The sequence below is a fragment of the Microtus oregoni genome, unplaced genomic scaffold (assembly GCF_018167655.1).
Source record: "Microtus oregoni isolate MIOR12 unplaced genomic scaffold, Mior012 000012F_ref0000307, whole genome shotgun sequence".
Classification (NCBI taxonomy): domain Eukaryota; kingdom Metazoa; phylum Chordata; class Mammalia; order Rodentia; family Cricetidae; genus Microtus; species Microtus oregoni.
The window spans coordinates 23,436,840-23,452,842 of NW_024543071.1; the positions used below are offsets into that span (position 1 = coordinate 23,436,840).

A 16,003-nucleotide genomic window follows, 5' to 3' on the forward strand; every position below is an offset into this window, starting at 1 on the left:
TAATGTATAAGAGAATAGAAGTTTTAAAAAAAGGAAAGAAATGGAATTTTTTAAAAAAGAAATAACCTTGTCAGAAAAGAACTAATCACAAAAGTCAATATGTTAGAAAAAATAAAAGAAGTAGTAGTAGTGTATAACATAATTCAACTTTGGTTATAATAAAAGACATGGAATGTAAAACATCAACCAGACTTGATGGCACAGACATGTGAGCCCAGCTACTCGAGAGGCTGAGACAGAAGGATCACAAATCCAGGTCAACCTGGACAACTTAGTGAGACCCTGTCTCAAAATAAAAGTAAAGAAAGCTAAGGCGCTGGGGACGTATCTCAGGTGGTAGAGGGATTGCATGCACACAGCCCTGGGTTAAATCTCCAGAACCACGTGAACCAGCCAGTGGTGGAGAGGAGAATCAAGTTCAAGGTCATCCTTGACCACACAGTAAATTCAAGGCCAGGCTGGGCTATACAAGATCCAGTCAAAAATGAAGGGGAGGAGAAGTGAAGAAAGAGAGGAAGAAAGGGAGAAGGGGGAGAAACAGGAGAAAGAGAAGGAGGGATAGAAAAACTAAGTACTACCAAACACAAAATCGTTCTCTACCAAACTCAATAAGATTGGAAGGAACAGTCAAAGAATTAAACCACAGTATAGTGAACTTAGAAGGCTAATATATTCAGTTTGATTCAAAGTCAATGAGACTGAGTTAAAAACAAAACAACCAACGCCCAAAGCCCATAGGCAGGGCAACAGGAACCCTATTCCCAGTGTTATGTAACATTCCAGCTTAGCCTCCACTTGTCTTAGGTGCAAATACAGTTAAATGCATAACTATCACCTGACATTATAAAAAAAGAAAATAGCAGCTTTGAAAGACTGAGAGGAAGAATTACTTCATCATGACCTAGACAAAGTATTATGTTTTTACAATGCCCAAAGTACACAGTACCTGAGGAATGAATGACACTCAAGGTCCTCTGGCCTCTAAATTCACACACACACACACACACACACACAAACAAGGTAGAAAACACCTAATGATTCCTAAAGTTGACCTCTGGTCTCAACATACATACAAACACACACATACACATGCATGCACACTTATGTATCCTTACATATACAAGCACACATATAAACACACATGTGCACACACACACATACACGAGTTTATTCCTTTCTTCCTTCCTCTCTTTTTGGTGGTAGTGCTGGGGCTAGAACCCTGAGTTTCATACATGCTACAAGGACACTTTCTACAATGGAACTACATCCCCAGTCCTGAATTACATTTTGATAAAGAAATTATTTAAAAATGGGTAACTGACTGCTTACTCTAAAGTACTAACAATATAATGTGGAACAAGCACACACTGAAATAAATACTAAAAAGTAACTATGAGTCAACCTCAGGAAGAAAGGGAGATGGAAGTACAATCTCCTCCTGTCCTCAGAAAGTACCAAAGCCATTATTCTGCGACGTCCCAGGGTGCACTTACACATTCCCCAGTGACAAAGACTATGATACATACAGCATATCAAAAGTACATCACCATGGGACTCCATACGGTCAGAATTGACAAAAATACTCACCAAAGCAGAATAAATGTGTAAGCATCGGTAAACAGGTGAAAAATCAACGAGATCTTGAACAGTTAAGACCTAAAAAATAAATATATTTTTAAAAACGATAGGTTATACTATTAGATAATACAAAGTTAAAATTAAACATCAACTCACGGACTGTTAAAATATTTATTTAATTCTCCCAGGCATACAATATAAATGCAATCCTCCCATGTCATTTCACTCTGGTGGTTTTGTAGCTTATTCCTTATATGTTTATTATTATTGTTGACTGTTATGGATTATAGAGAAAAATAATTTTTTCCTATACTGTGGACTGACCCCAGGGCCTTGCACTTGCTAAGTAAGCACTCTACCATTGAGTAGAAAACATATCTGTATCATGCTTAGCAGAGTATCAGAAAATTGCTATAATAAGTACATATTCATTACAGCCTTGTTTGAGGTAATTCATTAATTTACTTTCTGGCTTTAAACAAAGTTCCATTTAAAGCAAAACCATTGTTTCAAATTAGAAACTGTCACTATTATCTCATGGACCTTTTTTTAAAAAAATGCATAGCTACTTAAAATTGGTGTATCAATTTTAAGATGCGTGCCAGCTTCTAGAATATATAATACAAAAATTATTCACATTATGTTACAGTGTTAAAAAAAAGTATTCTTTAGAACTGTTTTAAAATAGCATAAAGAAACCAGGCAGTGGTGGTGCATGCCTGATGTGGAATGTCCTTCTGTAGGCTGTGAACATGCATTCCTCCCACTGGTTAATAAATAACCTCATTTGGCCTGTGACAGGATAGAATATAGCTAGGTGGGAAATCCAAGCAGAGAGAGGAAGAAAAAAGGTAGGTTGAGAGAGATGTCAGTGAGCCACCCATAGAACAGGATGCCAGAATACCTAACGTAATGCCATTGTCACACAGAGCTATACAGACTATTAGAAACAGGTTAACTTACAAGTGAAGGCTAGTCAGTAATAGCCTAAGCCATTGGCTAACCAATTATATTAATATTAGCCTCTGAGCAATTGATTATTCTATAAGCAGTTGTGGGGACTGGGAGAGAAACTGGTCCAATGGGCCCAGGTGAGACAGAGAAAAGCCTCCAGCTACACACATCTGTAATCCCAGCACTTGGGAGGCAGAGGCAGAGACATCTCTGTGAGTTTGAGGCCAGCCTGGGCTATAAGAGCAAACAAAAACAAACAAACAGAAAACAAAAAATATAAAGTCTCTCAAACTGAGAAATCTGTGAATTTTTCTAAAAAAGGAGCACATTTCTATTCTCACAAATCCTGAACAGATTATGCTCTTACATATTAGGGAAAATTATGAAAACAAAATATAGAAATAGTAAAAGAGATCCAAAAGAATAGGAAACAAACAAAGTACCTTAAGCAATGACCTTAGAGCTAACATATGATTCTAATATCACCAACAGGTAGAGATGTGCAAAACAGACAGGGGAAATTAGTTAAGAATTGACTTCTTATCATCCACGTTTTCAAAGGGAAAAAAAGAATAAAAAATCCTCTAAATATTAAGAACAAAGACATCAATTTTAGAAAGTGTCTCATACTGAAACTATGTTTGCAATTTGTACACTATCTCGAAATTTAACCTAAAAAGATCCAATTCTATGTCTCCAATTACAACTATTATAGGAAACAACTTCAGCCTCAGGTATGCAGGGATTTATCAGAATGAAAAGCAACACGTGCTGTCCATCTCCCTTAACCTCTTAGAGTACTGTGTCACTGAGCTGTGTGTCCTTATCCCTACCTCTAAAGACACTGGTTTGGAATAAAAGACGGGAACTGGAGAGATGGCTCAGGGGGTAAACTGCTCACCCTGTTACCCAGTGAAGGACAGAGTTCAGACCCCAGACCCACGTAAAGGTCAGGCAGGTGTGTTGTCCCCTTGTCATCCCAGCACTCCTCCCAAACTGTGGAGACAGGCGGCCTCCAGAACTAGCTGGCTGGCTAAGCAGTTCTGAGTCAACTGAGAGGCTAAAGTGGACAGTGTCAAGGATATTTCTGTGGTCAGCCTCAACATACACAGCCTGAAACTCTAGCTCCAGAGAATCCAATGACCTCATTTGAATTCTGTGGGCAATCATACACAGATACACACACATAAATAAATAATAAAAATATAAATATTTCAAAATATTAGTAATAATACAAGACAGACTCAACAGATGACTGTGCCATGGTGAAGGTTTAAAAAAAAAACAATAGGATGAAATAATAAATTTGGATAGAAAAAATAAATTTAAAATAATTTCAAGGTTTACAGATATGATTAAAAAAAAACAATTAACAAGGCTGGAGAGATGGCTCAGTGGTTAAGAGCACTCATTGTTCCTCCAGAGGACAAGGTTCAAATCCCAGGATTCACTTGGCAGCTCACAACTGTCTATAACTCCAGTCCCAGGGAATTTGAGACCTTCACCTAGAAATACATGTGAGCAAAACACCAATGCACATAGAATAAAAAAATAAATAAATAATTTTTAAAAAGAGATGACAGTCACAGAGACCCTAATTGTTCAACATGCAGACAACAAAAGGCTGTGAGTGCCCAAACCTAAGTTGGACATCCACATCAAACTCCTCACCCAAAGGCTCAGGGGTCCTGTGGAGGAGCTGCTGAAAGACTGTAAGGGCCAGAAGTGGTAGACAACTTCAAGGAAGCAGTGTTGTCCAGAAGTAACAGGGTAGACGTAATATGAACTCACAGCAGTTGTGGCAGCATGCAAAATACCTGTGCAAGACCCAGCCAGGCAACATCCCAGCACGGAGTGGGAGGTGGACACATAACCCTGCTCTAGCTGAGCCTATTAGAATTTGACAGCTGCTGGGAAAGGGAAAGTCATTTTTTTAATGATGTGACCTCTGATAGGTCAACCACAGGCCAGGGAAGGCCCCATCCCCAACACAAGCTGGGCAGCACACATTGAACTCAATGAGGATAGAAGGAAGACGAAGGAAGAGGAGAATAAAGAGGAGGAGGGAAAAGAGGAAGAGGAGGGAAGAGGAGGAAGAAGAGGTAACCTCAAAGTTAGTGGGAAGGGATGGGAAGGTTAAAAGGGTGACAACAGGGGGAGCTGGGATGGCGGGTATACTCAAAATATACTGTACAGAATTTTCAAATATTTAATTTAAAAAATGTAAAGCTTAACAGAAGCTACAACCCTCAACACAAATTGAAATAAAGTGGCAGAAGGCTGGGGAGACAGTTCAGTCCATAAAGTGCTTACCACAAAGGTATAAGGAAGTGACTTTGGATCCCCAGAACCACATAAACTTGAGGGAATAGCAACATCCAACTATAACCCCAGCACTGCAGGATGGGGAACAAGTGAGGGTCTGCAGCTCATGCCCCAGTCAGCCTAGCCAATCAGAGAGCTCCAGGCCCAATGAGACCCAGTCTCCGAAAAACTGAGGTGGCATCAATGAGATGGCTCTGTGTTTGCTACACAAGCCTGGCCACCTGGGTGATCCCTGGAACCTATCTAAAAGATGGAAAGAAAAAACAACCCCACTTAGTTGTTCCTTGACCTCCATACATCCACTGTGGCACATACATTCTTACACACACACACACACTGAGAGTGATTAGAGAAAACCCCTGATGTTCACCTCTGGCCTCAACACAAACATGCACACACATCCAGATGTACCTGTACATTCACATGCACATATACCATACGACACTACACATATGCACACATAAACTAAAATAAAATATGATATAAAATAAAATGGTAGGCTATCCAGAGTCGGGCCAAATAACAGAGTCAAAAATTATGAAATAAAAATTTGTCTCAGCTAGTTCAAATATGGTTACTACAAAAAAGATTAAATTTATTTTTACTACTAATTATACCAAACAGCTACACTCTACTGTCTACAAAAATACAGTCTCCAATATCCTGTTTGTCTATCAATTATGTTGTCTAATATTTCAGATCATTCGCTGTCCACTATGAACTGATGGACATAAATCAATTGGACATGGAAAACACAGTGCTTTATAAATTCAATAATAAGGGAAGGAAGAAACCCATTACCTCCTCATCATTCTCAGCCTCCTCTTCAAGTACATGTTTCAATACAATGTCATTCTTTTCTTCTAGAATTCTGTCATTATTTGCATGCATATTTTTCCCAAACCTCGCATGATTTTGCTTCTGCAGAGGAACACTGAAGCTTTTCTGCTGTTGTGCCTATTTTAAGGAGGACAAAGTTCAAATTACTTCAAAATTGATTCTAGTCAAAACCACCGTTTACTATCCATCCACCCACTCATCCACCCACTCATCCATTTACCTAACTACCCACTTATACATTTGATACAGGCTCCTGCTATATAACCAGGCTGAACTGGAACTCATTACGTATCTCAGTCTGACCACAAACTTGAGGTCTTCCTGCTTCAGCCTCCCAAGTGTTAGATTTGTAGTTGTGAGTCCATGTACAGTGCTCCCTGCCTCAAAATTATTCATAACATATCCCTTTTTTAAGTTGTTTCTTATAAAACTGTTTCTTATAAACCTGTTTCAGGGCCTGGGGAAGCATGTGCATGTGGGGTCAAAGTCAAGCCCCATTCTTCGGGATCATGATTGATTGATTGATTGATTTGAAATGAGATCTCTCACTGAGACCTGGGGCTGACCAAGTGATCTGTCCATATCTGCCTCTTCAGGGCTGAGATTACAAGCACACATTATGTCTGACTCTTTTATGTGGGTTCTGGGGATCAAACTCAGCTCCTCATGCTTGAGAAGCAAGCACTTTAACCAACCAAGCCATCTCCAAAACTCCACTAATTATTTAAATGTAGGTGTAAGATCTGAAACAATGTCCTCTTTTTAATTCCTGATTTGTACTTTCTTCTCTTTCAAATTCTGTTATAAAGGATTATCAATCTTATTTAAAAGGAACAATTTATGGGAAGTAGAAAGAAAGCTCAGCAGCTAAGAGCACTTGTTGCCCTTGCAGAGGCTGAGAGTTCAGTTCTCAGCATCCATCTCTGGCAGCTCACACACACCTGTAACCACATCTTCAGGAGATCCAATATCTCTGACTGCCTCTAGCACCTGCACTCACATACACATACCTACACCCAGACACGTGCACATACTCGTAATAAAAATAATACAGATCTATCTTTAAAAAGGTAACACCATAAAGCTGTTTCCACTCTGTGGCTGGCACCTATTGTTAAGGCAGATCTGACAGCGGAAAACCATGTGAAGGAAAAAACAGACTGCTGGGAGTTCAGCTGGTGAATGTCTGAAGAAATCAGCTAAACAGACTTTACTTAAATTTTTAAAATATCTGTAATTCCAAAGAAAATGCTAGGAAAAACCATTCTAAAACAGAACCAGGGATGATTAGAAAACGTTAAGCTTACGCACAAGGAAGCATGCTGAGAGGGAAGCCCTGGACATGTTTTACATCCCAGACATCAAGAATATTAATCTGAAATGTTAGACTCACCTGTTTCATGGCTGTTTCACCTATTTTGTCAGAATGCTTTCGAATGCTTTCCAGAAAGTCCTTGAGATCGGACATGGAGATCTCTTTGATATCCTCCCGGAGTTTAGGGAGCGTGTCTATCATTAGCTGGCAGAAGCGATACTGACTGACCCGGGGGAAGTACACGGTCTCCAACTGTTCCATCGTTTGAAGTGCAGAATAATACCTGAGAGAGGTTAAAGGGAATTGTAAAAAGTTCATGTTAATTAACTACATAAGGAGACCCAAATAATCAGTCTGATGCTCCCCTCAAAGAGGAGTGACTGCATCTGGGCTCTCAGTGCTGGGACCTTTGCCTAGCTACACAAGGCCCTGGGCTCCACATACAGCCCCAGTGAGAAAATAACATTTAGCCCCATTACTAAACACAACCATATATACTATACACACATTTGCAGCTAACATTCAGGGCTTCTACTAACATAAACTTAATTCCAACAAAATCTATAACATGAGGAAAACTATCATAGTTGTTGCAATGTCTTAACTCTAAACAAATTTACAAATCACAACACAATGCTAAATTATTCACTATACAATTTCTTACTATCTCTCCTACATTATATCCATCCACACAATGGTACCATCAAAAATTATAGCACATGTTTCATTCTAAATAAATGTTAAATTTATTTAACTGTTTTAAGAAAATGTCATACTACTATTTAATTAGAAATATTACTAAGTGCCTCAAGTCTAAGAGGAAAATCACTTGCTGAGTGATTTCTTCCAATTCAACAAACACTTTCTGCATGCCCACTATTTATGAGGCACTATTGGACATGTCAGGTGTGCAGTAATTAGTAAACCAGAGCTCGTGCCCCAGAGAAACTGACACAGACCTTCATGGGCTAATTCTTTCTTTCAACCCTCTGAGGTATAATCTATTGGCAACCAATGCTATTTATATGTTATGATAAGAAAACTAAAACAGTATGTAACTTGGTCAAGATGTCATAGTGAAATGGTTCCAGGATCCAGCATATAAACATATAAATATCCTAAGTTTCAAAGATCCAAGGAAAACCAGAAAATACTTTAAACTGAAAGATAATAGAAAAAAAGAACAAATCAAAACTTGTGACAAGGCATGGCTCATGTCTGTCACACCAGTATTGCAGAATATTTGTGTATATTGTAAAAATGTGTCTCTGCTTAAGACACCTTCTAATTGGTTTACTAAAGAGTTGAATGGTCAATAGTTAGGCAGGAGAGGATAGGTGGGGTTTCCAGGGAGAGAGAGAAAGGGGAGGAGGAATCTAGGTGTGAGGAATCTAGGTCTGACTGCAAGTCAGACATACCATACTGAGGAAAGGTAACCAAGCCATGTGGCAGAATGCAGACTTTTAAAAACTATGGGTTAATTAAGTTATAAGAGCTAGTTGGGGAAAAGCCTAAGCTAAAGCTGAGATTTCAAAATTAATAATAAGTCTCTAGATCATTATTTGTGGACTGAAGGTCCAAAGAGAGTCTGACAAGAAAGCTTGCCACATGCCAGTATTTGGATGCCTGAGGCAGAGCAGTCATAAGTTCAAGCATATGGTGGGATATAGTAAGATGCGGTTTCTGAAGGAAGAAAGAAAATGAAGGAGAGAGGGAAGAAGTAAGGAGGGAGGGGGAGGGAATAGGTCAGTACTCTTACGAAAATTTATATCAAGAAAATTTCCTAGTGCATTATCAGATTAAAGATTAGTTTCCAAGTTAAAGTGTGGCTCCCAGGGTTGAAGAAATGAATCTGCAATTAAGGAAACTTGCTCCTTCTGCAGAGGACCAGGACCACAGTTTGGTTTCCAGCATCCATATGGCAGTTCACAACCAACTGTAACTCCAGGCCCAGGGAATTCAATATCTACTTCTGGCTTCTGCAGGCACCAAGCACACACACAGTACACATACAAACATGCAGGCAAAATACTCAAGTACGTAAAATAAATACAGACTATTTTAAAAGGTGGTTCCCCAAGAACCCATTAGGCACACTGAAAACAAACAAGCCATTAAAACTTATCATTAAAAATTTACAGAACACAGAGGACAAAGTTTTTCTTTGTTTGTTTTTTAAGGACAAAGTTAAGAAACGAAGCCGGATGCTGGTTTTGCACACCTCTAATCCCAGCACTTGGGAGGCAGGCAGAAGCAGATGGATCTCTGTGAGTTTGGGGACACCCTGGTCTACATAGTGAGTTCCAGGACAACCAGGGCTACACAAAGAAACCCTGTCTCAAAAACAAACAAACAAACCAAAACAAAACAAAAAACAAAAGCAAAGAAAAAAAACAACAAAAGAAAAAGAAATGAGAATGACTTCAGACTTCCCAATGGCAACCATGGAAGATAGAGGTCATAAGAAAACACACCTACAGAGAAGAAAGCTCATAAGTTTGCTCACACATGTGCCACCCTGACCCCATGAGTGTGTGTGTGTGTGTGTGTGTGTGTGTGTGTGTGTATATACCTATGTGTGAGTGTATGTGTGCATGTGTGTGTGTGTAAGTGTGTGCACATGGGAGTGAGAGTGTGATGAGCCCAGGTTGCAGGCAAATCTTAGTTTCTAAATAGTGCTGCTGTCTGGTAACAATACTATTTCTAATAGAACTATTAAAGAAACACAGGCGTGGGCAGAAGAGCGCAGTGAGAGCCAGGGACATCATACTGTACAGCAGGAAAGCACACAAAGAGGACACAAACTGGCTTGAAAATCTCTACACTAAACTGGAACAATCTGTACATCAAATAGAATAAAGATAATAATAAACTAATGCATTTATTTTTAAAATATTCATGACTCTACAGCAATAATCAGAAAAAAGGGGCTGGAGAGATGGCTCAGTGGTTAAGAGCATTGCCTGCTCTTCCAAAGGTCCTGAGTTCAATTCCCAGCAACCACATGGTGGCTCACAACCATCTGTAAAGAGGTCTGGCGCCCTCTTCTGGCCTTCAGGTATACAGACAGAATATTGTATACATAATAAATAAATAAATAAAAATAATAATCAGAAAAAAGGAGCAAAGAAAACAGATTAAAAGTGGTAATCCCAGTCAGACAGTGATGGCACACACCTTTAATCCCAGCACTCAGGAGGCAGAAGCAGGCGGAGCTCTGTAAATTCGAGGCCACCTTGGTCTACAAATTGAGTTCATGACAGCCAGGGTTATACAGAAAAGCCCTGTCTCCAAAAAAAAAAAAAAAAGAGTTACAAGAGTTGACCTGGCCTTTTCATGAATAGCAAAAGAACAGCTGGAGGGGAGGGCAGCATCATCAGAAGTGCGAAGCCTGGCACCTTCAGTCCAGCACTGGAGAGGCTGGAAGGCAGGGCCACTGCAAGTCTGAGGCTGCAAAATGAGTGAGACCTGTCTCTAAAATCATTATTATTGGATTTTATTAATAAAATAAAATGGACAAAAAAAGCACATAAGAACTAAATTTTCAGGCAGGAAAGAAGATAATATTTGGGGCATGGTAGAGAAAATCTGATTATAACTATTAGATTATATCACTGAAAAAACAGATAAGTCCCTAGACTGTAAAACAGTAAGAGTCATTTTGCTGTGGAACAATGGTCTGTACCCTGCCAATTGTATTTTAATAAAATGCTGATTGGCCAGTAGCTATGCAGGAAGTATAGGCAGGCAAGGAGAACAGGAGAATTCTGGAAAGAAGAAAGATTCAGTCTGCAGTCATCACCTTGACACAGAGGAAGCAAGATGTGACTGCCTCGCCAAAAAAGGTACCAAACTACCTGGCTAACACAGACAAGAATTATGATTAATGTAAGTTATGAGTTAATAAGAATCCTGAGCTAATAGGCAAATAAGTTTACGATTAATGTAGACCTCTGTGCGATTCTTTGGGATTGATCGGCTGCAGGACCAGGTAGGACAGAAACCTCAGTCAACATCATTTTCGTCTTTATTACGAGGCAGAAGGTGAAGAACACTGACCTGGCTGTCAGCTTATAACCACCTGTACTCTGCCTCCAGCCCACATCCCACACTCGGCCCTTCATTATCGCAAAATACATCAGTAAGTTAACAAAATCCTGACTCCTGTTGAGTTGTCTGTTTATTCTTTATCAGTGCTATCAATCTTTCATGTCACCTCTAAAGGACAGGCACTTGTAAGTACACGGCTACAGTCTGCTTTACTGGGTGATATGACAAGCACGCTGCATGAAAAGGCTGAAGACAGAGGTGCCCTATGCTCATAAGACTGCAGAGAAGTGGGCTCACCTTTTCATGCTCATCTGCTCTTTCAGCTTGCTGTACATTTCCAGCACTGCAGTAAAAACAACAGTTGAGTTTTGTAAGAAAAGGACATTGACACAACAAACTTGTTAGTCTTCTCTATACTACAACGTGGTGAGTTAATATTCTTGAATAAAAGTTATATGTGTTGTTAATGGAAATGATTTAATTTGCACATATTGAACATTATATACATTAACATATTAAAGTTGGAACGCTTATATATACTGATACCTGCAATGAGACAGGAACCTATTAATAATTATTTTATTCAGAAACTACTAATATCTCTTTCCAGAATTAGAAGTTTCTATTTTAGGTACTTGAGAAAGAAAACTGAGTGACAGTGAGATTCATCTGACTCAACATAAATAGCATGACTGTAATATAACTGACTACAAGAAAATTCACACTGAATCTACAAAGAAAAAACACTGTCAAATGCTAATGGCACAGTGAGTTCTAACAACAGTCGAAATAAATCCAGCAAAGAATATTATTTCAACGCTTCCACAAAGCCTCAGAAACATAATTATTCAATAAAATAATAAACTTTGAACTGTATAATCCCAATATCTTCCATAATGATTGACACATGGGGAAATGTATGTGTTGTTCATCAAAAGGGTGGATTTGGGGAGGGGAGGCTCTGGGTGTGGCAATGAAGAGTAAGTATTCACACGTGCTCAGAGCACTGTCCAGCATCTCAGTTTCACGGCCCACTAAGGTGTGTGCTGAACCCAGCTCTCCACCAGTACACACATGTAGGCTTATTGTCCAAGGTGACTAATGGCAAAGCATCCGTGAAAAAGTGTCTTCAAGGTTAACACAATATCATTTATATTCTAAGCTAATTTTCTATCACATAACTAGTATGCATGGTATTATATGGAGGGTTAGGTCTCGTCCTAAAGAGGAGCTAAGTTAAAGCAGATCCTGAGATGGATTTCACTGACAACATGAAAACAAAGAAATGGCATATACCTCCTCTGTTTGAACAGGACGCATCCAATTTACAACATAGTAAGTCCAGGTGAAGAAATACTGGCTAGTTCTTGAGAATTTATGTAATATCCCAGTAATATCTGAGCCAGACCAAGAACTAGTCTTTCCAAAAAGCAATTGGAGAGGCAAAAGAAGGGAGGCCTAGCATTTACAGTGTTTCTTTACTTTATCGAAAATGAGGTTGGGAAAAAAGTCAACCTGGTAGGTGACAAACATAAAACAATGGGAAAACTAGAGGTAAAAAAAAAAAATAGGCAGATTAGATAAAGCCCAGAAAAACATAGCTAAAAGACACTCTCCAGAGGGAAAACAGACAAGCATGGAGGTGGGGTGATGGTGGAGAGGTCACCCAAAAGCCAGCTAGACAGAGAGGAAATGCAAAGATGTTTAGGAAACAGGTGAAATGGAAACATTTACTTTGTAAAACTCACAGAAATCCAAAGAAGGAGCAAGCATGAAAAGCAACCAGAGGCAATGCTAGGGAGCAATCACAATAATCTGTAATCCCCATAGGGAAGATGACTATGCAGTACCATTGAATTACAATTTTACCACACCAAACATACGGTATGTCATTTGACTCACCTGGGAGGCATAACTGCAATTTCTCTACTACAGTTATAATATTTCTCTGCTGAATTCTACATCGAATAATATCTTCTGTTTGTACTATCACCTTGGAAAATAAAGTGTTGACAATTTTAAGGTTAAATGGCATCCATATATACCAAGTTCTCTCTCTCCCTCACTCCCTCCCTCTTCCCATCCATCCACCCAGCTATCCATCCATCCTTTTCTTACCTCTTTTCCAGCATCTTGAAACCTTCGGTTGGTATCAGTAACTTGCACCTTAAAAATAATTTCGCCTTAGTTAGACAAACGTGCATAAAGTTGCCCTGATGCAACTGCTCACCCTTGTAATCAGATCATGCTTCATGAGAAACTCAGAACAAAGAAATGCAAATTCAAATTAACTCTACAGTTTGAACTTGAACTTTTGATTGAAAAGGACTTTTGTTAACTTCAATTGATTGTGACAGTTCTTTTTAACAGATTCTGTGGCAAACTTCTCAAATTTACTCAGGATTTTTGAACTTTACTTGCTTTTCTGAGTCTGTCAAACAATTCAAACCACTGACCCAATTGACCACTGGTCCCTTTTTGATAACTTCAATGAGCTCTATGTGCCATTCACTGTCCGAAGGAAATGACGATTGCATTTTACGGTAATTAAACATTCATACTTTCGGAATGCAAACCCTGGGAGGTTGATTAACATCAAACACAGAAATCTCAACCCACAGCAACATGTTCAAGCTGCAGGTGCAACCAAAGCTCAGCCTGGATTTTCCCACAGATGAAGTGACTCATTAGGTCATCGTATGAGGAAGCACATTCTCGTTTATTAAAGATCTCATTAGCTGCACAGCAGAGGTGCTCAGTGACCTCATGATGGTGTGTCTGGTCTCTTGTTATCTGAATAGCCTTTATATGATGCTTCTTCTAATCAGAATCTTTGTATTCTGCCTGATAAGCACTTTGAATGAAAAGATAAAACAATTCCTATAATTAAGTTTTTATATTCTTACTGAACAAATCCAGGCCTAGTTTAATAAATAATGTCTCCAATATGGAAGAATATGTGAGCAACTTTCTTTAACAAAATTAAATGACAGCATAGAATCATTTATAGTAAATTTTCATGACTTTAGAGGATAGCTTTTTTTTTTTTTTATTTCAAGACAGAGTCTCTCTGTGTAACAGGTCTGGCTATCCTGGAGCTCACTGTGTAAACTAGGCTGGCCTTGAACTCACAGAGATCCACCTGTCTCTGCCTCCCAAGTGCTGGGGTTAAAAAAGTGTGCCTCCACCACCTTGTGAGGACAGCTTTTTAAGACTTTTAGGACTATTGTTGTCACTGTTTCTAAAACTGTAATTAGGCCTTTCCCTGTCTGTGTGTTTTAGCAGACTTCCTGCATGCAGACATCCTATTAGGTAAGAAGCATTCCTGTTGTAATGTTGACAGCTGTGTTAGTGGAGCACCAGGAACGTTCTCCAGTATGTATACTATTTACTTCCTAAAAGTGCAGTCAATGGCCAGTGTGTTACAGTACTGCATAACTTAATGAGTGTAAAGCAAAGAGAAGCTGCACACACTTCCTACCTTCAGTTTTTCCTGTTGTAATGTTGACAGCTGTGTTAGTGGAGCACCAGGAACATTCTCCAGTATGTACACTATTTACTTCCTAAAAGTGCAGTCAATGGCCAGTGTGTTACAGTACTGCATAACTTAATGAGTGTAAAGCAAAGAGAAGCTGAGCACACTCCCTACCTTCAGTTTTTCTGCACCGGCCCTCACTTTAAGGAGCTCCGTGATAGCGTCTACAAAGCCCTGGTGGTGGAAGTTGCACATCTTTTCAATCTCCTTGTCGTGGCTGCGGATACAAGCATCTAGCTTTTCCATAAACTTCTTGTGTGCATTTGGTTGATCATCATACACAGACCTGTATGTAAAAAAAAAAAACCTGAAATTAACTTCTCAGTTCACCAAAAGCCTTTCCTATTAAGCATAGTCTTTGCAGCAACTAGAGATTTAACCTCTAAGTAAGTAAATGAATTGGACAGTTACGACCTTCATTAGAAACAATTTTAAAGGAAAATGTTTCATTTCTTTTTCAGTATGTTAATATTCAAAGACTGAGAAGCCCTCTAAATATATTCCTAGGTGTCCAGAAATAAAAGTCTTAAGGCTTAGGATATGGGGGTCAAATATTACTCCTTAACATACTAAGGCTCAAAACTGAATCAATAGTGTGAGTAAAATACATGAAGAAACTCATGAATTTTATGACATTTACTATGTGTCAGAACATGTTCTGAAAGCTATAATATAGTAACTCATCTTCACAATAAGGCTACAAGGTAGATATTGTTATTATCCTTGCTTTTTGTATACATTATTCATTATAACTGCCATAAATTCCACAATTCAAAATTTATGACTGGAATATGCATCTTGACCATCTGGTCCCAAGATTTAGATCCTCAAGTATAGAATCATATTGTGGTTACCACATTTGAAAACAGGGTACAAAGTTCAGCTCATGCTAACTCCACAGAATGAGTGATACGTCAACCCCTTTACTATGCAGTAAGCTTGTCCTTGGCTCTGGAAGTGAACACTTTGTGTAATGTCTTGTCTGTTTACATGGAGGCCATAACAGTACGATTTATGAAAGTGGGGGCCTCAGCTTTCTAGAGGCTAAAAACTAAGGTTAGCATGGTGGGCAGTGAGCCAGACTTACATGGGCAATTAGTCCCACACATGACTGTACCCTAATAAAGATCTTTGGACATCAACGAGAGTGACTTCACTGATAACAGTGGAAGAGTTGCCCACACAATGCCACTAAGGAAAGACAAATGGACACTCATTCCTGGACCTCTCCTTCACCCTGCCCAAGTGCCTTTCCCACTGCTAACTGCAGGAAGCATCCACATGCTCTATCAAGCAGAACTGTGTGCATAGCACCTCTGATAGAATCTAGCAGTTGTTTCTACATAGTGTTGAACCTGGAGGACATTGCACCAGCCACTACCTCTTGTTCAAGGTTCAGTGCAAGT

The 16,003-nt window shown here is 39.2% G+C and overlaps 1 protein-coding gene across 1 annotated transcript in view; it reads right to left on the reverse strand.

The window, feature by feature from the left end:
* Window positions 1–16,003, reverse strand: part of Exoc6 (exocyst complex component 6) — a 140,422-nt gene that overhangs the window by 101,186 nt on the left and 23,233 nt on the right. Inside the window, exons 2-8 of the mRNA XM_041661774.1 lie at window positions 14,712–14,883; window positions 13,181–13,228; window positions 12,965–13,055; window positions 11,360–11,405; window positions 7,091–7,295; window positions 5,659–5,814; window positions 1,588–1,656 (exon numbers count right to left, since the gene is read on the reverse strand). Of these exons, the coding sequence (XP_041517708.1) occupies window positions 1,588–1,656; window positions 5,659–5,814; window positions 7,091–7,295; window positions 11,360–11,405; window positions 12,965–13,055; window positions 13,181–13,228; window positions 14,712–14,883 (787 nt within the window). The remainder of the gene's footprint in view (window positions 1–1,587; window positions 1,657–5,658; window positions 5,815–7,090; window positions 7,296–11,359; window positions 11,406–12,964; window positions 13,056–13,180; window positions 13,229–14,711; window positions 14,884–16,003) is intronic.